The sequence below is a fragment of the Schistocerca piceifrons genome, chromosome 11, assembly GCF_021461385.2.
Source record: "Schistocerca piceifrons isolate TAMUIC-IGC-003096 chromosome 11, iqSchPice1.1, whole genome shotgun sequence".
NCBI classification, from domain to species: Eukaryota; Metazoa; Arthropoda; class Insecta; order Orthoptera; family Acrididae; genus Schistocerca; species Schistocerca piceifrons.
In genome coordinates, this window is record NC_060148.1 from 53,279,311 (window position 1) to 53,304,304 (window position 24,994).

Consider the following 24,994-nt stretch of genomic DNA (forward strand, 5'->3'; position numbering starts at 1 on the left):
TCAGTAGTAGTACTTTGCAAAAGGCATAACTGAATTTCCTCCTCCTTTATTCTGCAGGAGTACGTTGTGTGAAACTAAAAAAAAGACTACCTGTCACAGCTGCTCATGATGATGTGAGATGTGCAGTGGTTTCAGAAGGAACCACCACAATAATTATGTGAACAAATACAATAAGCTTAATTATTATTGCAACATACAAAGTATGAATTTTAATAGGACAGTTTTCTGTATTTAATTCCTGTGGAAAACATGCTTTACAGAGACAAATTCAATCACAGTTTGAAAAAAAGAAAACTGTGCACGGCCTGCAAAAATGGCTGCTATCTTTGCTGTTCTGGCTGCCAATATTTGAAACGTGTAGTAGTTCAAGCTGCAGCTGGTAAATAGCAGCACCTACTGGAGACATAAAGGGTGGCTGCGGATATATCTACTATATATACACAACACAAAATGAGAAAATTCTAGGTTGTTTTAAATGGAACCACATTGTCCAAAAGGGTCTGCATTGCTGAGGATCAATATCAATATCCATGTTCAGATTAGATATCTTGACATTATTGAATGAGTTTATGTTAAATTTAAATGTTGTACATTCTCACTCAGTGGAAAAGTTTTTTTGATAAAGATGCATTGGAACAGGTGGTGGTGGCGGCCCTAGCGAAGATGGGTGGCAGTCAGTCCAAAGGAAGAACCTTGACACCAGCAAGTTGCGGATCAAACCGGTGAGTACTGCTGCTGAATGTACAGGATAATTGAGAATTGTGAACTACACTTAGATGTCCAATTCTTCTTGTCAGGTAAGATTTTGTAAACGTACTTAACTGAAGGACCAGGTAGTATTAGTCTTACTGCAATTTTGTGGTAGTGGGTGTGGTGTTTGTTAATTTTGTAGTGACACAAACCATTGCCGCACTTTTTGAATTTCGTAAGAACATTTGTATACCTGTTAATCTGTGACTGCTGAAAGTGGGAATAACTTCAGAAGGAATTGACAGTGGTTCCTGTGTGTGTGTGTGTGTGTGTGTGTGTGTGTGAGAGAGAGATGGGGGAAGGGGTGGTGGGGGGAGGGCTTACATTAAGCATAGTGTGATTTGTTCTGCCAAATATAGTTGCTTTTGCATAAATTTAGGTTGATATGAACTCGATATTAGAAAGTGATAATTGTCGAAATTATTGGCAGTGGTCCACTATTTGGTTGTGCCAACAATGTCACATTTTGTTTTGTAGGATATTTCTTTTATTAGACTTTCACTGTTGGTACTTACTTCAGTCTATGCAGCACACTTTAAGAATAGAAAACTGGTAGGTGGTTGTGGACAGCATAAATTCCGGTTTAAGGGAAATGTAAAACATACAAGGAATTACAGATCCTATGGTTTGTTATAAAATGTGTTCAAGAAATGCAAACGTACATTGAAAGCATTTATAACCGTAGAGTGAGTTTCTGAAAATGTTGGCTGGAATAGACTCATTCTAAAACTGTGGCTATGAAACAGAAGCAGTGGTTGTAAAGGGCTGTGGCCTGTTCTGACGTTAGTCTTGGCCCTGAACAATCACTAATGGAAAAAAGACAAATTTGGAAAGGTGGTTACAGTTCGTGGAGAGGAAATAAAAATATTGAGGTTCATTAGTGACGACGTAATTCTGTCTCATATGACAGAAGAGCAGTTGAATAGGATGGCTAGTGTCTTGAAAAGAGGTTGTGATGCGAATGTCAATAAAACGATGATAGTGCAGTGAGACAAATTATATTTGACAGTGGTGACTGGTTAGGTTAAGAACAAATGGAATGATGTAGAGAGGATATAAAGCGCAGATTGGCAGTAGCAAGAAAAACATTCCTGCGGGAAAAAAAAATTCGTTAACGTTGAATAGAAACTTGTTACAAAGTCATTGTCTGGAATGGCACCTGACATAAAACGAAGTGTGGGCGATCAGCAGTCCAGGCAAGAGGAGAACAGAAGCTTCCAAAATGAGGTGCTACGGGATAATACGGAAGATTGTATGGGTAGATCAATAACCATTGTGGTATTAAAATGAATTGTGTGGTGAAATGAATTTGTGGCCCAGCTTCACTTAAAAGAACGAACCTTTTAACAGGACACATGAGTCCTTTTTGTACTAGAGAGAAGTGTAAAAATAGTAGAGAGAGAACAAGGGTAGAGTACAGTAAGCAGATTGTAGGCTGTAGAAACAGAGGCTTGCACTGGCCTAACTACTATGCTGACCTTCCTGAAACCAGTCTTTGGACTGATAACGACAGCCACATACACAACATAAATAATAGATGTTCATGAAATATAAAAAGCCTCTCTGTGTGACTGCAAAGGATATGGTGTCACATTTATTGTGCAGTTCAGTTCGGTACATATTCGGCTCTCATGCGGTTTTTCAGTGTCTGAGAACAGGTTATAATTTAACTTGACCAGAAAAGCTTGCAAGATCAAAATATCACAGCTTTAAACAAGCTTATCAAACATGCAGAGCAAAATACTGTAAAGGCTTTATACCCTAAGTGCAGCCCCAAAATCTTCATTCATAGTTATAGTTAAGCTTCTAAATGTTCTTGAAAGATGGATGTTGTTGTGGTCTTCAGTCCTGAGACTGGTTTGATGCAGCTCTCCATGCTACTCTATCCTGTGCAAGCTTGATCATCTCCCAATACCCACTGCAATCTACATCCTTCTGAATCTGTTTAGTGTATTCATCTCTTGGTCTCCCTCACCGATTATTACCCTCCACGCTGCCCTCCAATACTAAATTGGTGATCCCTTGATGCCTCAGAACATGTCCTACCAACCGATCCCGTCTTCTGGTCAAGTTGTGCCACAAACTTCTCTTGTCCCCAATCCTATTCAATACTTCCTCATTAGTTATGTGATCTACCCATCTAATCTTCAGCATTCTTCTGTAGCACCACATTTCGAAAGCTTCTATTCTCTTCTTGTCCAAACTAGTTATCGTCCATGTTTCACTTCCGTACATGGCTACACTCCATACAAATACTGTCAGAAATGACTTCCTGACACTTAAATCTACACTCGATGTTAACAAATTTCTCTCCTTCAGAAACGCTTTCCTTGCCATTGCCAGTCTACATTTTATATCCTCTCTACTTCGACCATCATCAGTTATTTTGCTCCCCAAATAGCAAAACTCCTTTACTACTTTAAGTGTCTCATTTCCTAATCTAATTTCCTCAGCATCGCCCGACTTAATTCGACTACATTCCATTATCCTTGTTTTGCTTTTGTTGATGTTCATCTTATATCCTCCTTTCAAGACACTGTCCATTCCATTCAACTGCTCTTCCAAGTCCTTTGCTGTCTCTGATAGAATTAGTGTCATCGGCGAACCTCAAAGTTTTTATTTCTTCTCCATGGATTTTAATACCTACTCCGAATTTTTCTTTTGTTTCCTTTACTGCTTGCTCAATATACAGATTGAACAACATTGGGGAGAGGCTACAACCCTGTCTTACTCCGTTCCCAACCACTGCTTCCCTTTCATGTCCCTCGACTCTTATAACTGCCATCTAGTTTCTGTACAAATTGTAAATAGCCTTTCGCTCCCTGTATTTTACCCCTGCCACCTTTAGAATTTGAAAGATATAGGCAGAAATAATATACTTTTACTGGACAGTATGTAAATAAGGGACAAATTCTAATTGCAGTCTGACCTGATGAATGTATCGCTGGGTGGAAGCAACCAGTTTGCTGCCTGGACACAAGGGGCAGGTGGCAACTCCGACTCAGACCGCAGCTCGGCGTTCCCCCAGACGAGCAACACGTTTGCCGCGCTGCAGGATGTTGACGACAAGAAGAGCGGTGTCATGTTCAGGTGGGTGTCACTTATTGTTGTGCGCTGCTGCTTTCTCGTATTCATTCTGTAAACCTTTTAAGCTGTTAATATGTGTGACGACTGACAGTAGTGTGTTATATAGGAAATTGGCCTGTGGAAGGCGCTTTCATCCCTAAATCCAAAACTGTAGAGGGGCTGTCCCCAGTGCGCACAGATCAGCAAAGGATATACCACATAGCTCTGCAAAGAGGATTTTTCTGTATTTCAGTTGTTTACATTTAATGCTGTGCCAGAGATAACACAGGATGCTCCCCCAGAACAACCCAACCCAACTCAACTCAGCACACTTTCTGCCACAAGTAAGGGCAAAGTCGCACAACTTTGTTACAGACTTTGATTGCAGTGTGTTCTCTAAAAAGTTTTTGAAGCGATAAGGAACTGATACATGAATTCAATAGTGATCCCAGTTTTAATGTGGACTACTGTGACTTTCAGAACTACCCCCTTCAGTCAAGGTGCTTTTACAAGCGCCAACTGTGACATTTGCCCTCCATGTTTCATTACCCAGCTTAAATTTAATATGCTGTATTTTATTTTTTGAAAATTGATTAAATGTGGAACATGTATTTCAATTGACCCTACAGATTTTTTAATGGGCATTCTTGCAGATGATTCTGCGTGTTATAGTTAACTAACTTCCCTGCAATTTCTGTGTATAATACGTTGGCTCGGTTTCTTAATTTGCGACGCCACTAGCATGTCCAGTTACATCTTACATTTGCACAAATGAAGTAGATGCAGAGAACTTGTTACTACTGATAATTTTGTCTTTATCTAGTGGTTTATTTAGAAGTAAGCTGTTCTGGTTCCTAACGAGTAATGTTTACTCCTTATCTTAAAGTGCAATTTCCTCAGATAAAACAAAATATAAAATTTGTGTGGCATTTTGATTTTGGTAGATGAGTGTATGTTCACCTTTGTCTGGTAGTCATTCTTCCTGTTTCCTTAAATAGATTGAGATAGTCAGTCATTTGTATGTTCATAGGTTTGACATGTTGTGGGTGTGATGAATGTAAATGTCTCCTTGGTTCTTGTGAATAAATAATATATACTGTAGATACAGGGCTTGAGGTACTGCGTCTACCCACTTCTACATTTTGCTTTGTGAAGAAAATTGAATCAGTGTCATTGCCCTTAGGTTTTGTATTGTTAAATTCTGTTTGATAACTTTGTATTTTATGCGCAGAATGTAATGTAACGTTGTACACTTTAATGAACTTCCCAATGTTGTGGAAATAGAAAGGAAAAAGCAGCTGCTAATTATTTTGGTTTGTTATGCAGTCGGCCGTATGGAAAACAGCCTCCTCCGAGCAACACGGAACGTGAGAAGGCCATGAACTCTTTGCGTAATTTTGTCTGTAAGTAGTTGAACTTGCATGTGTTGATTCATATGTTTATTCATTTTACACATAACTGAATATTTGCACAGTAAAATTATTGTCTGAAAATTGATTAGATATTAAAGCTTTATGCTCAGAGTTTGTTACTTACGAATAAGTTGTCGACTAGTATTTTTCTGTGGATGCAAACCTGTGGACCTGTTTCAGCTAACACCTGTGTGTAATAATAATTACTAAACTGAATGGACATTCAAAGGGTTGTGGTAATCCAACCACGCACTTTCTGTACAAGTGAGCATCATTATGCAGTTTAGGCTTGAGTGGATTACGGAATGGGATATGCTAGTTGTTAGAAGATCAAAGAAATCAGCCAGGCACTTCACTTCATAATAATTTTAAAATTGTATTTCACACCCAATATGTAGATAGAGGAGGAGAAATAATTGATGCGGTGCGCAGACCAAATAAAGCCAAATGTTAAGATAGAAAATTTACCTCAGAAAGAGGGAGAAGCACTTTGCTGTGTCACAGACAAGTGTCAAACTTTTAGGCATTAAAGTTGCGGAAATTGGTGCTTCAGGGAGAATGACAATAGTGGAACTGATGGAAGATTTTGGAGGCCCGTGAGTTGAAAGTTAACTCGGAAATAATATAGGTGGGGATGAACAGTTTTGTCGGTTAAAAAAAAAAAAAAAAAAAAAAAAAAAAAAAAAAAAAAAAAAAAAAAAAAAAAAAGGAATTAAGTTTTCGTCCTTTCAATTCAGGAATCGATAAGTCACGATCAGTGGTTCGCATAATCTGATTGGAGGTGCAGTTGCCTGATACTTCTAAGCACAGTTCATATCGTGCAGTGTGATGCAGAATTAGCACTTGGCAGAAGATAGAAACAGTTGAAGGCACAGTTCATATCGTGCAGTGTGATGCAGAATTAGCACTTGGCAGAAGATAGAAACAGTTGAAGCTGTGTAACTGGTTGTCAGTGATGCAAGACTGATGTTTTCCTCTATCGCATGCCAGGTACGACAGGGTGTGCTGGTCAACGCAGCTCGTATTGTACGATACACAAGGAGTGAAATTTAAAGTCTTCCGATTTGTCTGAGAAAAAAAAAGTAGATTTCCTAGTCAAAAATTTACTTTTCGCATAAAAATAAAACTACTGTTCTCGGATTTGCACGTGTTCTTTGCGTTGTGGTCTTTCTCGTTAAAAAAAATCTGCGTGTTATAGCACCAAATCACAGGTGGTTTCCATTCGTTATTGCCAATAGTTCTGTGATACTTCAGTGTAAAGTACAATTCCATGCATATTTTAGTGTTTGTAGTGCCACCGAGGAGGACATGTCTGGGTTTTCCTTGTTATTGTCTTCTTCCATTTCTATATACCGCACGTGATTAGTTTTCTCTTGTAACTTCTTCTTTTTCGAACAAGCGCAGTAGTACTGGGCGGATTTCCCCCAGCAGCCAAAGCAACTTTCTTTCACATCCAATTAAACTTTCAAATAGTATGTGATGTTAAGCTGTGAAGTGGCCTGGTATATCATAACTTGAGGTTGTCATTTAGTAGATTTTTAAAGTCTGAGGCGATTAACAAATATGGTTATGTTATAGTATAAAAAATCTGCCTGTTGGAACAATACATGATTACACGTGGAATCTGATTAGACAGTATTGTGTGCAAATGGGCACCAGTATGCAGAGCAGCTTGGAGTTTGATCTCTTAACTGCTAAGAAACGGTGCAACAGTAATTAGTATGTGCAGTGGTAGCCTCTTATGCTTGTGTGTATTGAGTCACTGTTTACTGACAATCTTAGTGGTAACTAGTGGAATACTCAACTCATCCTTTACCTTTTTATAATTGTCATGATTGTAGTGTGCTAAATGTGCAGAACAAGTTTGTATATTTGATATGCCACTGATTATAGCATGATACAGGTTGTAATATGTGCATTTTTCAGTTCTACATTAAAAAATAAATACTGCTTTAGATTTTACATAAAACATCACTGGTTGTTTTTACGGTGGTGGTGGTTGGTGGTTTTGGGTTAGTGCACAGGTCCGAGCAAACACATTTAAAGCCGTTTTTGTCCCGAAATTCACCTAGTGTGTTTTGAATCTGCCAGATTGAGGGGCCCATATAAGCAATTTTTACTCCATGCTGTAAAATGAAAAATTTCATTTAATGTAATTTATACACTCTCAGAATTGCATGTTTGTACTGTCAGAAAAACACATTGAGAGTTCAGGGAGCGGGATTTTTATAGAAATGTTAAAATAACTTTATAACCCTTACAATATCACCTTAAAATAAGCATTTTGAGGGTTTTGAAATGCTGTTCCTGTTGGGGAGAGGTGTTTCCAGTCTCACCTCTTGCCAGAGTGGATAGTGTGGATTTTGAAATACATTAAATAGTCTTTAAGACAACACCAAAAGGAATGCAGGAATTATTTATTTGAACAAATATTCACACTCGTGTCCTCTCCTTTATTATAGTGTCAATATTGGATCAGTCCTTATTGTCAGTGTTCCTCCAATTATAGTCAGACTGTTTTGTTGATAGCTTAACAGCATCTGACAACATGTGGGATTTGTTTTCGTACGATTTGTTTTCACTTGAGATCGTTTGATATCTGGTTGAGTTTTGACGTCCTTTACTTTATACATCAGTTCTAGATGATTGTTCCTCTTGAGCTTCCACTTTGACCATGTAGAATTTCAAATTGTGTTAAACAAGATTCTTGAAACAGTTGCTTCCTTCTCCCAGTTGAATAGTTGCAATCTTATCTGAAAGTGTTTGAAGCAGCGTCATTTCTCTTAGTCGAGATAGTCAGTAATACCTTTTCATACAGAAGCAATAAAAACTGTGTTCTGTTTTCTCATTGTTGCTTGCTTCATTACAAGGTCTTTCCCTGCTTTAACTTTTCTCCTAATTCTGAACAAACACTGGTTCTAGGACCCCCAAACCCTATATCGTCATTGATACAAAAACTGTACAAAGGAAACACTCTTTGGTCTTCAATTTAGATTAGACAGTTTCATCGTACACTTGCCATACCTTCTTAATATAAAGTTTAGGTGGTAAGTACAACCTACTCACATGTTTCCTACTTCCACAGCAGTGATGTTCTGTGATAGTAGACATTTTTATGTTGCTTACTGGTGAGGTGTGTTACTGTAACTTCCTTTGTCGCCTCCCCTAGTTTCCCTTGCTCCATCGCCACTAGCAGCATGTGATCATCTTAGAACACCTATTTAACTACAAATTATCAAGAAATGTTGACCTACACACTGACAATACATCCACATTTGCCTGTCATAAATGGTGGAGGTAGGTTTCTTTTAATTCTGGTCGTGACGCAGTACAGTGATTTTGAAGTTAGCCTGACTGATCGTGTTTTATGAAGCATGTAGGGCTCAGTTAAACTAGAAAATATTAGGTGTGTTTTTTAAGTAAGTACCGTTTTGAAATTAAAAAGAGACTTGCTAAGATCTCAATTTTATTTTTACGTTAAAGCCTGTACTTTAATCTACTTTATTTTTTATAATTTCCGTCAATATTGCGGCACTTGTCATGACGTTGTACCAGTTTTTGAATTCCCTCCTCATAGAAGTCTGCCGCCTGACTTATTAACCACTGCCTCACCACTGTCTTGTCTTCGTCATCTTAGTCGCTGACCGCCCAGGTGTTTCTTCAAGTGCAGGAACAGATGGTAGTCGGTGGGAGCAAGATCAGGGCTGTACAGAAGATGATTTCTAGTTTCCCATTGAAAAGATGTGATGAGCTCTTTAGTTTGATTTCCCACATGTGGGCAGGCATTGTCTTGAAGCAAAACGATGCCCTCGCTCAGCTTGCCATGTCTTTTGTTCTGAATTGAACGGCGCAGATTGTACAATGTCTTACAGTAAGCTGCTGCATTGATTGTCTCATTACGAGGCAGAAATTCCACAAGCACACTCCTTTTCTGTTCCAAAAAGCAGTGCATATGATTTTCCGGGCAGAAATTATTTGCTTAAACTTCGTTTTTCTGGGTGAATCTGAATGCCGCCAGTCCGTGGACTGTTGCTTTGATTCTGGTGTGACGTAAGCCCCCAGTGTTCCATCGCCCGTAACAATTTGGCTTCACAAATCATCACCGCCGTTGTGGTACCGCTCAAGTAAAGTCAATGCACTATCTAAACATTTGGTTTTGTGCCCATCCGTCAACTGCACAGATCTCACGCTGAATATGGATTGCTTTTTAGGCCTGTAACACTAAGGAATCATATAACAGCCCATACTTCAGTTGGCGGGACTCACGATTATCGGAGGCATCTTAAACACTCGGTACAAAATGCAATCGAGGAAGACTCGGACTGTAATAGCGTCAGTGCGTAGACAACAGACGTAGGTACCCATTGCCCGTGCGCAGAACGCCGGCCGCAGTGCTGTGGCCGTGGTGTGGCAGAACGGTACTTAATAAAAAACACTCCTCGTATCTGCCATTGCGTGCTGAATACTTGCGTGTCTTTTGTTATGTTTCCATTTGGGATGAATGGGTGGACATGTAGCAAAAAATATGAAAATGAATTTTATTGATAAAATAGGAAAGTTTGTGACAGCAGTTGAAGCAGTCAGTGGAACAATATTATGCCTACCCAGTGTACAAAACTTCCCTTGGCATATCTGTAAAGTCGTTCCGACTTCCTCGACCTTGTCTCGCCCTCGCCATGGATTGGCTTTAGCAGTGGAAAAGCTTCACCTCTCATATCTGACTCAATTATTCCCCTGAAATAGCACTCTGTAAATGTTTTCATACTGCGCTACAGCTATAATGATGTGATATGGCCAACTTCAGATTTTCTGACTCCTTGATACCAGTGAACATTTTCAAGATTTGGTATTTTTGTTAGTAAAATCCAAAGTATTTCACATATGTAAGGCAACGTAAATTACGGTTGTGTTTCACGACTGTTAACTTCCTCAATCAAAAAGCACTCCAGTATAATACTAAGGACCTACACAACTGCCATTTTCAGCTGCCGAGAAAGAGGAACGCCAGGCCCGAACGGCGAGCAGCAGGACACCTTCTCGATCGTCGTCACGCGAAGGTAGCTCGGCGAGGCAGACTCCCGCTCCGTCATCTTCACAGAGCCGCGACGATCTGGCTGCTGTGGTGCAACCTGTGGCTTCCGGTTCTTCCGCCATCTCGGACCAAGATACCCGCAAAAACTTGCCGCATCTGAATCCGGACCAAGTTGCCAAGAAGATTCAGTTTATCTTGGAGGAATTTGTGACCAACAACAACTTCCAAGTAATTACATATTAAGTATTCTTTACAGTATTTGAAACAAAGCACCTTTGTCATATAGAGATAACACTAAGGTAACTAGTTTGTTAAATTTAGAATGTGAGACCTCCAAACTAATAAGAAATGTTTAGTGTGTGTTGTCGAAGCAGTTTAATACAATTAATGGTTACCTGTGCTATGGAAATTGAGGTCTGTTTCACTTGCAGGAGAGTGCGCTGTGTGTATCGGAGACATTCCCACCTTCCAACATGGGTAACTTCGTCGTAGAAACGATGAACATCTTACTGGAGCGGTCGGCGACCGTCCGGAGCGGTGTTGGAAAGCTGATGGGCCACCTCATGAAGGAGGGCATCCTCACTACGGAACAGTTCCTAGAAGGGTGAGTTGTCACGCTCCCAGCAGAAGTAATTTGATACTAGTAGCAGATGACTACAGTGACGTAGTTGATCCAACAAAATTAAATATAGGACAGATTGGCTAATTTGTATCCACAGATGTGAAAGGCAGGGCAGTCAAAGTTTTAACTTACTGTGTTGGTGACATGTTTCCAAAAATAGTTCGTTCCTAGTGTGATTCTTTGCACAGGGCTTTGTCAGTGACACACTGTTTTTGGTCTGTGAAGGAAACTGTGCCCAAATGAGTTATTTCGTGAAGAAATAGAGGGCATGCTCTATCTCGTTAATAAATCTAAGTTAGTTGGCATCCATTCTGTAACTTAGCACTGAAACGATTTACACTCCACTATTGCTGTGGAAGAAATGTTGAAGGTGCAATTGTGTGAGCCATATTGCTGGTAATGTGTGGTTGCAACACAGGGCGATTTTCTTGTGTGGCTGTGCAATACTCCTGATAAGGTAGTCTGTTGCAGATAGCTGCCAGGGTGTTTAATATTCTACACCTGGTGTAGATCGTACCTTGTGTGGTTGGGCAATCTCTGTCTTTCTGTGTAAATACTTACTTTCTCTCAGCCTGGCTTCCTCCTCCTGAAGCTAACAGCCCTGCAATGCTGAGTCACGTAGTCTGAGCGGTGAGATTGGGTGGGAGGGGGGGTGTTCGCTTGTACTGATCACAAGACAACCAAAACTCAGTATAGCATTCACAAGTTACGGGAAGAAAGCTTTTCAAAGAATCTCACTTAAAAGTGATATGAATTCTGCATTGTGACGACCTGCATTTTTGTCATTTCTAATACTGCTGAAACAATTTTTTCATCCATTGTAAAGTGGCAGGTCGATATCAGTATGCCTTCATTTCTGTTGCCTGTTTACATGTCAGTTGTAACACAAAAAATTACATTCTGTAAGGGCTTTCTCTAATTTATTTTTGTCTCCTCGTATAGTTTTGCATCAGTGAACATTTGACGTTGGTTTTATCTGGCAACTCGTATCTGCTGTCTAAGTCTAAGGCATGAACAAATTTTTTCAAACCTCAATGGTGAGAAGATCTATACATCACTATATCACTAGCAGGCATATGTGCACAAGGAGAATAAAGCTCCTTTTTTTTGTTCTGTTGAAATAATGTTTTATAGAGCTTATCAATCTTACGGTTGCACCTCCTACACTTGTACTAGCTCAAAAGTTGATCACTCACCTTTGTTCTATTTCTTTTCTATAGTTCTTCACCATACTTTCTGTTTAAATGGTTTCGTAAATTGGTTGTATTCCCAGAATGTAGATATTCAATTCAGATGGTACACTTCACGAATTATTACCCCCCACTTTCTTGAGAGTTCCACACAGATGATTATTGATCTTCACAATTCGTTTTCAAAACAATAACAAAGAACTCTATTTATGCACTTTGACATAAACAATCTACCAGGTGCGATATTTCCGCAGCCAACAGAGGAGCGAGTGAAAAGTAGTGATTGTTTAATGTCTGCATCATTCAAAACTCTTCGTGACAACTGTGCTCTTAGTCTTACTGGTGACGACGGTGATTAGACAGTCGAGGCACTGTGGTTGTGTGAACAACAACAATCCTGTTACGTTGGGTTCAGATAACGAAGTGACTGACGAGGAACCCTTTGTTGGCACACGGTCACTTACGGTATGATGATACCGGACAACAGCTTAAGAAATACCTACAGGATCAGGAGTTTCCGCAAAAAACATTCCTGGGCATTCACCATCAGCTCTTGGCAAGAAGAGACTAGTTTTGCAATGGTGAGAGCTGATGGCATGTAAATACAGCTGTGTATTTTAGTGAGTGTTTCCAGCCACCATACAAATAAAAAACTGTACACTCGACAGGTTATGATTTTGCTATATTCAATTTTGTGGGAACTGGTGCATCCTTTGAAGGGACAAGCTCTGGTAATTGGACATAGCAGCCAACAGTGAACATCATTTGTACTACTGCAAAAGCAGATGCGACATAATGGATTGCACTGATGTTTCATATTTTTAAATCACCTTATATGTAAACAAGCACAATTGAAGACACTTGTAAGTACAATGAAGACTCAAGAACAGAAAAGAACAATTGAGGGTGTGTTCAATTAACACCAACAACTACTACGAGAATGATAAAAATCATATTTATTTTAAAATGTATAACAGTACAGTCACAGAAGCTCAACAAATGATTAAAATGTCATTTTTCCTGTAATAACTGCTTTGTATAAAAACAGCCTTATTTACATTGTTTTCCTTGTTACTAGTAAGTATGCCCACACATTTGAAGATGGCAGTCTGCATAATGCACATTCATGAATCCGTGTTGTTAAAGTATGTAATTTTTACCATAAGGATATGATTGGTATGAGGTACCCAAGACTGAGTGTTGGCTGTCATCACTGGAAGAAAAATAATTTCCTCTCACATGTCCCCTCCTCCACAGTGGCCACTCTATTAATATATGTTTATAAACAGCATATAGTGGCTAAGGTGCCATCATATTTGATGTTGATTGAATAACTCTATGCAATCTACTTTCCCTCTGGTCTTCACATGCCGTGGAGGTAACAGGATCTGACAATTTTTCGGCTGCCAGTTAAAGAAGAATGGCATTATGAACAATATGACTATTGATAGTTAAACCAGACTATCGATACTGACGATAGAGCTTATGCCATCAATTAATCGATAGTTTGCCGATGTTTAAGTAGCAGTAAACTGCACTCACGTCCAGTAACTTGCTTTCGCAATATACTGGCCTGTATAACTACTAATGGCCCAGAAATAAGTTTCTATCAACATTGTCATGCACCAGTGGCCAGCATTATTGCGGAAAATGTGGTTGACATTGCCACAGTATATTGTCAAAAACATCAAATTTGCATGGTCTGTGTAAGCCTACTGTAGATGGCATAAAAGTTTCCTCGGTGTGTTACCACGTCATATTGTATAAAACTACCCCTGGGGAAAACAAATGTTTCGGCCACGATTGCAGCGGCATTCTTGTGTGTCTACTGGAGATGCAGGAGGAGGCCGCTGCAACTGTGGAAGAAACGTTGGTTTCCCCAGCAATAGTTCTATACAATGACGCAGCACCGTATCCAGAAAACTTTTATTGACTTATACTGAAGATGCTGTGAAATTTTCCACAAAATAAAATACTTCCTACATTATTGTTCAGAAAAAATACTGGTGTAAACTGCACTAGCAAAGTAAGTTGATGAGGTTCACTTCCACATGATGACATAATGTATCTCCATATTTAACTGTGATGGAATAAGCTCAACAGGGCTGATGGAAGTGACACCTACATTCACTAGTAAATTTCAATGTGCATGTTCAAACTGTGAGATTTTCATTAAATTTTTTAATTACAGGTTCAAAGAGATTGCGGAAGTTGCTGATGACTTGGCCATAGATGTGCCGAAAGTGTGGCTGTACTTGGCTGAAATCCTTGGTGAGTCTGTAGGATTATTCTCTCTCTCTCTCTCTCTCTCTCTCTCTCTCTCTCTCTCTCTCTCTCTCTAACCTGCTAGCATAGTATCTTCATACCATCACAGCTGCTAAGAGATTATTTTTTTATTGTGGTTTTGGAACCTAATATCGTTATTTTCCCACTCTGGATTCTCTCTCTTTCTGGTCGTGGTAGGAATAAATCTCATCTCAGTTGCCTGAATTCTGCTAATGCCATTACTTGTGGTAGATTGTTCTCAATCCGTATACAAAAATTGACGTATAATAGGTTTAATGGATAATTGTCTTCAATTTTAGTGGTACTTTCATGTTTCATATTCAGTCTCCAGCTATTAAATGGAAGTTTCTTGCCTGACCTCTTAAATGATTACTTAGTCTATAGATCCAGCACTGGAGATACTACAAAGATATCGACATCAGTCATCTTTAGCTCAGTTTCAGCATTCCCCATTGGTTGCCTATACTTTCCATGGTCATAACCTCACTTTTCTCCTGGCTGAAAGACCATAGACTTCTGTAGCTCTACCCCAGGTGTGTTCGTTCTTGAAAGTCTTAAAGACAAGTCATCAGTAAACGTTGATGCCATATTCGGACCTCTGATGGTTCGGTGTACTTTTCTCTGGCTTTAATTTATTAGAGTAATAAAAAGAAGACAAAAACTCCACCTTACTCTACCCCGGCCTTACGTCAAAGCTGTAATTCATCAGGGTGTTTCATTGTGCTATGGATGTTTCCCTACAGATTCTTGATCCTGTGTACCATGTCATCCTATATTTCAATTTTCCTCAGCATTTGCCACACCTTACTTGTGTTCAGAAATGATGTCTTTATAAGCAGAAAGGCTAACCCTAGATTTAAGTTGTATTCCAATTATTTTTCTATAAATTGGCAGAGAGCAGAAACAATTTTTGATTCACGCTTCCTGATCCGTATTCTACCAGTGATGAATCCGATATTACACTCAAACGATTTTTTTGTAAAGTTTGTGTGTCAGGTGGTACAATGTAGGGGCCTAGGTGTCAGTCTTGCATGTGGGTGCACTCTTAGCTTGTAAAATAATTTTTCTGAAAGCTAGCATGTTTTCATTGTCTTAGTATGTGGATTTCAACTACTTGCCCTTTACTCCTAAATTAGCACATACTTTCATAAAGTTTACGTGCTTCAGATGTGAAAGTCATGCCTTCAGTGTTCCAGTTCGATCACTTTTCTCGGCTATCTGGATTATGATGCCCGTATCCAATCACTAGTTAGTGTGTCGTCTTTCCGTACGTCTCGAGTCTGTCGATTCATTGTTTACCAGCAACTGCCCTGGTAAACATCTGTTGTGAGACTTGACAAAATCCTTTCCATCTGGGTGTAGTTGGGCTTATTCACAAGCCAACAGGACATGGTACCAATAGCATACCCTCCAGTACTAGCAGTGATACTTAAAAATTTCTTGTGAATCCTTTTGTCAAAAAATGTTACTTGCTATTGTGCGAACCATCGTGTTGCATACTGCAATTCTCTCCCCTCTTCCTCCATCTGCCTGCCACCCCCTTTTCCTGCCATGAGCACAAAGTACTGCCCACCTAAGCTGATAGTTTTTGAGGCTTTGTCTGATGCAGAACCACCAACCCTATCTTAACATGGTTGTTGCTCTGAATTCTAACTCCATTGCAAGTACTATTTTGCGTGATACAGAGTTATTGTTACACTTACCTTGCCAAGTAAAACCTAGGTTGTGCAATAGAATGACATTGTGATTTGTTACAGTTCCAATGCTTTCTACTGAAGCACTAACCTTTTCGGATTTGAAAACTGCCGCCACGGGACTGCACAAGTTGGTCGTCGAAATCCTTCGTCTTCTCGTGAAAGAAAAGGTGAGAATGATGAACGGTTGACCTAGCACATCAATGTGGATGTTAATTTTGCAGCAGCAAAATAAGTATATCCAGTGTGTAATATGAACATTTGGATGATAAATGTAATTTATATCACTGTATTATTTTCCCCCTATGAATCGATAGGTATTGAATTTTTTTTTATTTTTTCTTTCTTTTTGATTGTCTTTTGTTTTTTGACTAAGATAAAAATATTTGTTCCAGGGTCCTGGCTGGGTAAGGCAGAGGTGGGACATAGCTGGAATGAGTTGGAAAGATTTTGCTCCTGCCGACAGTATAGACCGAATTGTGAAAGAAAATGTAAGTCTGTTTTACCTGTCTGAAACATTCGTAAAACTCTGGGAAAACCTGCTTAGTGCTATTAATAAGATGGGTAGTTAATGTAGAAAAAATTGTCAATAAATTACAGGGTACCAATGTTGCACATTTGTAGGTCCCTTATTTTTAGAGGGAAGAGACTTCAAAGGTACCTTTTCTTCGTGGTACTGATGGTGTATAGGGACTAAATTTTTTATTCTGTAAATGATTTAGTGCATTTAAGTTAACCTGTACTTCTACATTGTGTGACAGTATTTATAATCTGTATTTAACCTGATAGTCTTTCTACTAGATATACACAAATTCTAAGGATAGACTTTTGTTTTTTCGAGAACAAGATTTCGGTCTCTGAGAATGGATGCAACTGAAATTTGAGCCTAGCTTGACTTAAACTGTAGTTTTCTGAACTGTTAGTTCATGCCCTTAACAATTTCTTTGAGAGGTGCTGAAAGTTCCTTGCCTACTTAAGTCACTACTGCTAAAGCAAAGTTAAGATTTGTTGAAGAGGTGACACTACCACATGATGACATAATTCTTCTCCATACTTAACTGTGACGGTCTTAGCTCAACAGGACTGATGGTAGTGTCATCTATTTTCTGATGTGAATTCCAGTTTGTGTGTACGAATTAAGTTTGTCGCACTGCGGTTCAAGAATCTAGAAATCGTCAGTTTCAGAATAAAAAATAGTGTAACTCCATTTTTTACTTTGGAACTGGGGACAATTGTGAAAACAGGTTTTTAAGTTTCTGTGCTCTCAGAGGTTTTATTGCTATCTCTGTTGTATTGTGTGTACTTTGAAATCCCCTAATAGTCCTCACTGAATTAGTATTAAAACAGTTACTGGAAAGTTAGCCTTTTGGTTTGCATTGTCATACATGTCATTACAAGCACGAGTCAAGATGTAATTCGGTTTGCAGAAGCTGGAGTTCACAGTGGGCCCCGCAGGCGAAGTGGCGCCGTTGACGCCGGAGATGATCCACACGAAGCTGCTGCAGATGTTGCGGCCGGAGCAAGGAGCGCCTGCCACCACTGACGAAGTCACGAAGTGGATTTCTGTAAGTCCAGCTTTTTTGTGGTGTACTTAGTCTTAAAGTAGTTTGCATTTGAGAGCAAACAGTTTTGTCCGCTCCTGCCAGCAGTACACCACCGGTAGCAGATGGCACTGTCTACTCCCCGTGTTCCCTCCGCACAAAGTGTTAGGCAGTGAAAGTACTGGACGGAGGACATCGGCTTTCTTCTACACCACTCCCTTCTAACATGTGGAAACACCTCGTATAGCAAAAGGACTCCCATGAAGATAATTATAGGCATTACAGATTAATGCTGACTGTTATTCTAAGAATAAAAAGTATGAACCGTACCTTCCCTCCATACACTATTTTTTTTTTTTTTCTTTTTAAAAAAATGAGGTTTTTCAGCAGCTGCAGACTTCAAATTTAGGAGTTAAATATTGATAAAATTATAACAAACGCCATCTTTCTATATATCACACAGTGCAATACATAACTTTGGAGATACAATGTTACAACTTCAAAGCTATTGCTGACATTGGGAGAGCACTCAGCTACACTGGTGTTAGTTAAAAGCTTAATATCGCGTACTTCCTGCCTCACGAGGATAGAGTGTGTCAGAGGTGGGATTAGTTTTTTGAAGCTATATACGGTTTTGTGTGTTGCCCATCTGCAGAAAATGAGTTAAATTGTGTTCTTATGTCATCAAAAGCAAAATACAATTAATTGAATAATAGGTGGGTCTTCGCAAATCACAAGCAGTGCAACACATTTATTGCTAATAATTTTTAAAGCACGTAGTTCCCTTGAAGACCAAATGTCACAAAAATTGCCCAACTATACTGTAATTATCTGTATTGTTCAGGAATGATGCAGGAAGAAATTGAGAATCAGCTGGATAGCCCTTGGTACAACTGTATGCTAGTTTCCACACCAAACAAACATCCTAATCTTGGAAAACACAACCTACTTACTGTTTCTGTCGGTCGTGTAGATTTTCTCACACTTGCAAATTGTCAAAGGACTCTTGCACAACGGTTGATACTGCAGCTCTCTCTTTCCTCTGTACAGAAGGATTTTATTTAGTATATAAGTTCCTTAAAAAGGTCCAGAATTTCTTGCGTTACCACCTCAGGTTTGAAAACCCCATTCATCATCGTACAATGACTTATGCTACACAGGAGGGAGTAATAAGTTATGTAAATGTCATATTAATATTCTGACAATGACAAAAATATATTAAAGGAGTCCATACAAAACATTTATGTTCCATGTGAATGATTATTTTTCAGACAACGCATCAGGATATGGAAGAAATTGCCAAATCATTTATCACTATTGTCAGTGGCCTAGAAACTTCGTTTCAGTTAGTTGGGTTGAATTTGTACATATGTAAAACTCAAATGTAATTTGGAACCAGTTGGCAAAACTTTACTCATTACCACCAAGATACAAATGATGACTGTCAAATTTTCATGACTAGGTTAAAATTTGAGGTGGCACACACAGAGATTAGATATTCAGCCGATTAAGTGGCTTTTAATTTCCAATGCAAAGATTAATTGCTTTGAATACATTATTAGGTATGCTGGCACAACTCGGGTAAGTGTGGATACAGAAGATATGGAAAAAATTCATGTGTGCATTGTAAATCAGAACAAACGGACTTTAAAAACATCCATGTATTGCCTCTCCCATATGTACATGTTTATATTACTTTCGTTACCATCACTTGAAACTAAAAGTGCACATTGTACAGTTGTGCACCTTAGGGTTGAATGTGAAGCTTTGAAAGTAGTTATGGTGCATTGCCTTGAAATTGAGGAACAGAGATGCCTTACGTACCGTAATAATCATTTTAGTCACCCAACCAGTCAGTTGACTGAAATACTGTTTTCTTGTTTGATGGAGTAAAAATGTTAATTTAGTAAATATGCAGAATAAGACAAATGTGGAAAAGTGTGAGCTCAAGAGGGAACAGAACACCCATGTTGGGTATTAACTCTTTTAGTGCCTTTCATAATTCCTTTTGCATTTCGATTCCACAGGCAAATGTAGGAGACCGGGCTAAGACACCAGAATTCATCCGTGTGCTGACGACAGCTGTGTGCGAGAGTGCGTATCAGGGTAAGTGTAAGTGTGACAAATAAGATCATTAATTTTTGCTGTTTAATACATAGTAAGTAGTAATGTTCTTGCTGTTTAATACATAGTAAGTTGCACAAGTTGGTGTTTTGATGTTTTGAGTAACAATCAGGATTCCTCAGGACATATTGTAGTCCTGAAGTTTCCTGAGAGAAACCATAGTGCCGTCATAGGTGTGCAGTGTAAACTTGTCGGAGATAGTAAAATTTGGGTTGGGAGAAACTTTTAGTGGTCCATGAAAGATAACTTGTAGGTGACATAGCTAACTTGGAACTGCAAAGTGCAACTGGCAGTAGGTGGAAACATCAGTTGTCTGTAGAGGTATGCCAACAATGAAGCCAGGCATTGCCTTACAAATGTTTACAAAATCACTACACGATTAAAGATGATGTGCAAAGCAGCTGCACACACCACATTGCAACTGTTAGGGATCTCCTTCTGGAGACTCTACTATAGGGACATCGACAAATTTTAGTTTCACTAGCTAGGCATTCTAATACCTTCGTGGGTGGCAGTTGTTACTTACCTTGACCAAAATGCTCCAGATCATATATTGTTGTGGAAGCAAGTGACATCTTTGGAATTTTGTAGCGAACTGCAGTATTTTCTGAGTAACGTATGGCCAGGAATTGTTACCCTGTAACGTGTCTGTTGGGGTTTCTAGTTGCGCTGTACATAACTTATTTTCTGTAAGTGGGACATGAAAGTGTGAAGCCACAGTTGTGACAACCACAGTGCTAGTGGCTTCGTAGGCGTGACTGTTGACATTGCTAGACGGCTTCTGTTCAAGAAATGAGTTTCGTATACAATGCTGCGAAGCACGAGACAGATTTGAACTGCACTATTAGTGTGATCGTTGTTGAATCGCATGTTGATATTAGGCATGTGAATGTGCTCACCTTGAAATAAAGTGGGGATGGCCCATAGTTGACAAGGAAGCTGGATGATGTACAAACACGAAATACTACAAACAGCATCTATAACATAGATAGACAATTTTGATAAATGTCATTTGTTGGAAGAAGTTTCTTCCACACTACGAATGGTGAACAAACAGATTTTTGAGCAGTGCTTCCAGGTACGAAAAAGCACTGACTGGCAGTGTTGTTCGGAGTGAGAATGCCGTCAGCATCTGTGATACTTCATAAAACACATCTATTAACTGCAATGACTTTCACCTAAATGGATTACAGGAGTGTGCCATTAGATGCCCAAATGTGTGTTTTGTGTTACTTAGGAATAACACAATTTCGTCTTGTTCAAAAACATAAGTTTATTGAAAATCTACACATTAATGCTTAACAATAATAATAAACACTTCTGTTGTGGCAAATAGCATAAAATAGTCTGCATCTCGTAAGACAGATATAATTAAATGTAATTCAGATTATTAAATAAAACTGTTCACAACACAAAACTTAACTTTTTCAAGATTTGTCAGAGAAAAGTCGCACTCCCACTTGTATTCCACATATGTGGCTGCTTTCTTCCCTTTCCTCTTCTCATTACACAGAAACATGCACCAGTGAGCAGGTTTACGTGTGAAAATGACATTTGCAGTCGTTTTCTTGTATTCCGTTAGTTGTCTGTTTCTTACTGGACTGTGAAAAGGAAGTTTGAATTTTGTCACCTCCACTTAGGTACTATCAGTACCAAAAGATCACATTTATCTTGCCCACTTTTGTCATTTACACAAGCTGTGTGTGGATACAGTGGTCCGAAGAGAATGTAATGTTGATGATGGAATAATATAGATATCGTGTGCTTTTGGGTCATCCAACTACACAAGTGCTGGAGCAAAAACAGATTGCTAGAAAACTGTTAGTTTATTAGCTTATTAGCAGGTGTGGGCTAGAAGGGTCAAAATTGTCATGTCCCCGTCAAAAGGTTGATCGGTGTGCGGTACTATTACAGGCTCTCGACCCAACTGTAGAGGACAAAAATCGGGAGATTTTCCGAACTACTCGGTTACTCGATGTCGAGTCAGTCTTCAGAGTTTTGACGCCAAAATAGGAATTGTCGTTAATGTAGATCGTGTTACGTTTTTTTTTGTTTTGCAGCCGTGGGCTCCAAAAAGTTCGAAGAGGCACTGTTCTCGAAGCACGCGACACTGCTCCAGAAGTACATAGACACTAATGAGGAGCTGGAGCTGCACTGCTTGTACGCTGTCCAAGAGCTGAACCACCGCCTCGAGCAGCCCAGTGGTAAGTAGACGTATCAGCCACACCGCACGTAAGTGACAGTCTGTCTTGTTTACTCATCTGCACTCAGTTCTTTCTGCCTTTGTGCCTTGCCTAATTTTTCAGCAGTGACTTACTGTAGGATGTGCTCAGTGTTACATAATTGGGTCGTTCTGTGTGATTTAGACTTTGATGATACAGAATTTCTGATTACCCATTATTTTGATAGGTACTCTAAAGTCTTTGAACATTCCTTCAGTTATTAATTTTTAAACTTTCCAAAATCTGCGAGCTGTCTCATTTTGATACTACAGAATGGCCATCTCAAATCTACCTGAAAATGAACCCATTGATTTCTGTACCATTTTATTCCATTTTTATAAGCTTAAAAAACATAAGCTACATGACAGTGTTCCTGAAAATAGTAACTTTTCACTAGACAACGTGTTTCAAATTAAAATTTTAAAATAGACATTCTGTATTGAAAAGTCATTCACATTTTTTGTCTGTGTTGGCCAGTTTTCATGATGGTTTTCCAATGGGAATATATTCAGAATGTATTATACTGCAGTTTGCTTAACAAACTGGACGGCAGCTGTACATTTTCAAAATTATGTAAAATGCATTAAATAATTGGTACTTCACAAATAAACTTGATTTATTGCTTTGGTGGCATTTATTTAAAGGTGCCTTTAAGTCCTGCACTCCAGGCAGTGGATTACTTTTGATCATAGCACATTTCAAACTGTAACTAAATGAAGGAATTTTCGCAAGACTGTTGGGAAACAGTTGATCGCTGTTAGGAGACACCATGTTCAAGTTTTTGAAGGAATTGAGAAGAGGAGGGTACATGATGCTATTATTGACACAGCATAAAGTGATTTCCTCTGTTTGTGTTAGGAGTTATCTACTGCTTATGCCTTGCTACTTACACATTTAGTTTTCCAATTGATGTCTCAAAGAAAACTGTCATGAATCTTAATGCATAGTACTGAAGATGGTTGTCTATGATTGAGGAACATAATTAGTGATGGCTGATTTTTATTAGATGGAGGAAAACAATTTTTCCTCTACAGCCTTTAAGTAATGCATATACCTCCAGGGGGCTCACAGTTGTTTCAAGAGTTTGTGTGTGGTGCACATTGGGCCTCAAGCTATTGCAGCCAATTGTTCCTTTCCTGGCTGCATTTCCTTCGCCTTGCTGTCCTTCCCTCCCTATCCTCGCTCCTTCCCCGTTGCCATCTCCTTCCCCTCTCTCAGCATTCTGATTTATGTCGACCTTGCTGTCCACCTGGTTTCTGTATTGGTTGCAGTTTTGTTCCTTTTCCCTGTTCTTTCATTCTACTTCTTCAGGTCCCCACTTGAGGTTTGACCTCCACTTCAAAATAGCTACATCTACATCCATACTCCGCAAGCCACCCGACTGTGTGTGGCGGAGGGTACCTTGAGTACCTCTATCGGTTTTCCCTTCTATTCCAGTCTCGCATTGTTCGTGGAAAGAAGGATTGTCGGTATGCTTCTGTGTGGGCTCTAATCTCCCTGATTTTATCCTCGCGGTCTCTTCGCGAGATATACGTAGGAGGGAGCAATATACTGCTTGACTCTTTGGTGAAGGTATGTTCTCGAAACTTCAACAAAAGCCCGTATCGAGCTACTGAGCATATCTCCTGCAGAGTCTTCGACTGGAGTTTATCTATCATTTCCGTAACGCTTTCGCGATTACTAAATGATCCTGTAATGAAGCGCACTGCTCTCCGTTGTATCTTCTCTATCTCTTCTATCAACCCTATCTGGTATGGATCCCACACTGCTGAGCAGTATTCAAGCAGTGGACGAACAAGCGTACTGTAACCTACTTCCTTTGTTTTCGGATTGCATTTCCTTAGGATTCTTCCAGTGAATCTGTCTTACATCTGCTTTACCGACGATCAGCTTGATATGATCCTTCCATTTTAAATTACTCCTAATGCGTACTCCCAGATAATTTATGGAATTAACTGCTTCCAGTTGCTGACCTATTTTGTAGCTAAATGATAAGGGATCTTCCTTTCTATGTATTCGCAGCACATTACACTTGTCTACATTGAGATTCAGTTGCCATTCCCTGCACCCTGCGTCAATTCGCTGCAGATCCTCCTGCATTTCAGTAAAATTTTCCATTGTTACAACCTCTGGATCGACCACAGCATCATCCGCAAAAAGCCTCAGTGAACTTGCGATGTCATCCACAAGGTCATTTATGTATATTGTGAATAGCAACGGTCCTACGACACTCCCCTGCGGCACACCTGAAAGAAGTCTTACTTTGGAAGACTTCTCTCCATTGAGAATGACATGCTGTGTTCTGTTATCTAGGAACTCTTCAATCCAATCACACAATTGGTCTGATAGTCCATATGCTCTTACTTTGTTCATTAAACGACTGTGGGGAACTGTATCGAACGCCTTGCGGAAGTCAAGAAACACTGCATCTACCTGTGAACCCACGACTATGGCCCTCTGAGTCTCGTGGACGAATAGCGTGTGCTGGGTTTCACACGATCGTCTTTTTCGAAACCCATGCTGATTCCTACAGAGTAGATTTCTAGTCTCCAGAAAAATCATTATACTCTAACATAATACGTGTTCCAAAATTCTACAACTGATCGATGTTAGAGATATAGTTCTATAGTTCTGCACATCTGTTCTACGTCCCTTCTTCAAAACGGAGGTGACCTGTGCCCTTTTCCAATCCTTTGGAACGCTACTCTCTTCTAGAGACCTTCGGTACACCGCTGCAAGACGGGGGGGCAAGTTCCTTCGCGTACTCTGTGTAAAATCGAACTGGTATCCCATCAGGTCCAGCGGCCTTTCCTCCTTTGAGCGATTTTAATTGTTTCTCTATCCCTCTGTCGTCCGTTTCGATATCTACCATTTTGTCATCTGTGCGACAATCTAGAGAAGGAACTACAGTGCAGTCTTCCTCTGTGAAACAGCTTTGGAATAAGACATTTAGTATTTCGGCCTTTAGTCTGTCATCCTATGTTTTAGTACCATTTTGGTCACAGAGTGTCTGGACATTTTGTTTTGATCCACCTACCGCTTTGACATAAGACTA

At 39.5% G+C, this 24,994-nt stretch overlaps 1 protein-coding gene across 12 annotated transcripts in view; it reads left to right on the plus strand.

Annotated features, from left to right (window-relative positions):
• LOC124720406 (eukaryotic translation initiation factor 4 gamma 1-like) overlaps window positions 1–24,994 on the plus strand; it is a 662,434-nt gene that overhangs the window by 631,977 nt on the left and 5,463 nt on the right. For all 12 annotated transcript variants that reach the window (XM_047245746.1, XM_047245748.1, XM_047245747.1 and 9 more), the window contains 11 exons: window positions 640–722; window positions 3,674–3,840; window positions 5,143–5,219; window positions 10,214–10,488; window positions 10,692–10,864; window positions 14,264–14,343; window positions 16,116–16,222; window positions 16,448–16,543; window positions 17,480–17,617; window positions 19,621–19,699; window positions 21,778–21,921. In XM_047245746.1, coding sequence (XP_047101702.1) covers window positions 640–722; window positions 3,674–3,840; window positions 5,143–5,219; window positions 10,214–10,488; window positions 10,692–10,864; window positions 14,264–14,343; window positions 16,116–16,222; window positions 16,448–16,543; window positions 17,480–17,617; window positions 19,621–19,699; window positions 21,778–21,921 — 1,419 coding nt within the window. The remainder of the gene's footprint in view (window positions 1–639; window positions 723–3,673; window positions 3,841–5,142; window positions 5,220–10,213; window positions 10,489–10,691; window positions 10,865–14,263; window positions 14,344–16,115; window positions 16,223–16,447; window positions 16,544–17,479; window positions 17,618–19,620; window positions 19,700–21,777; window positions 21,922–24,994) is intronic.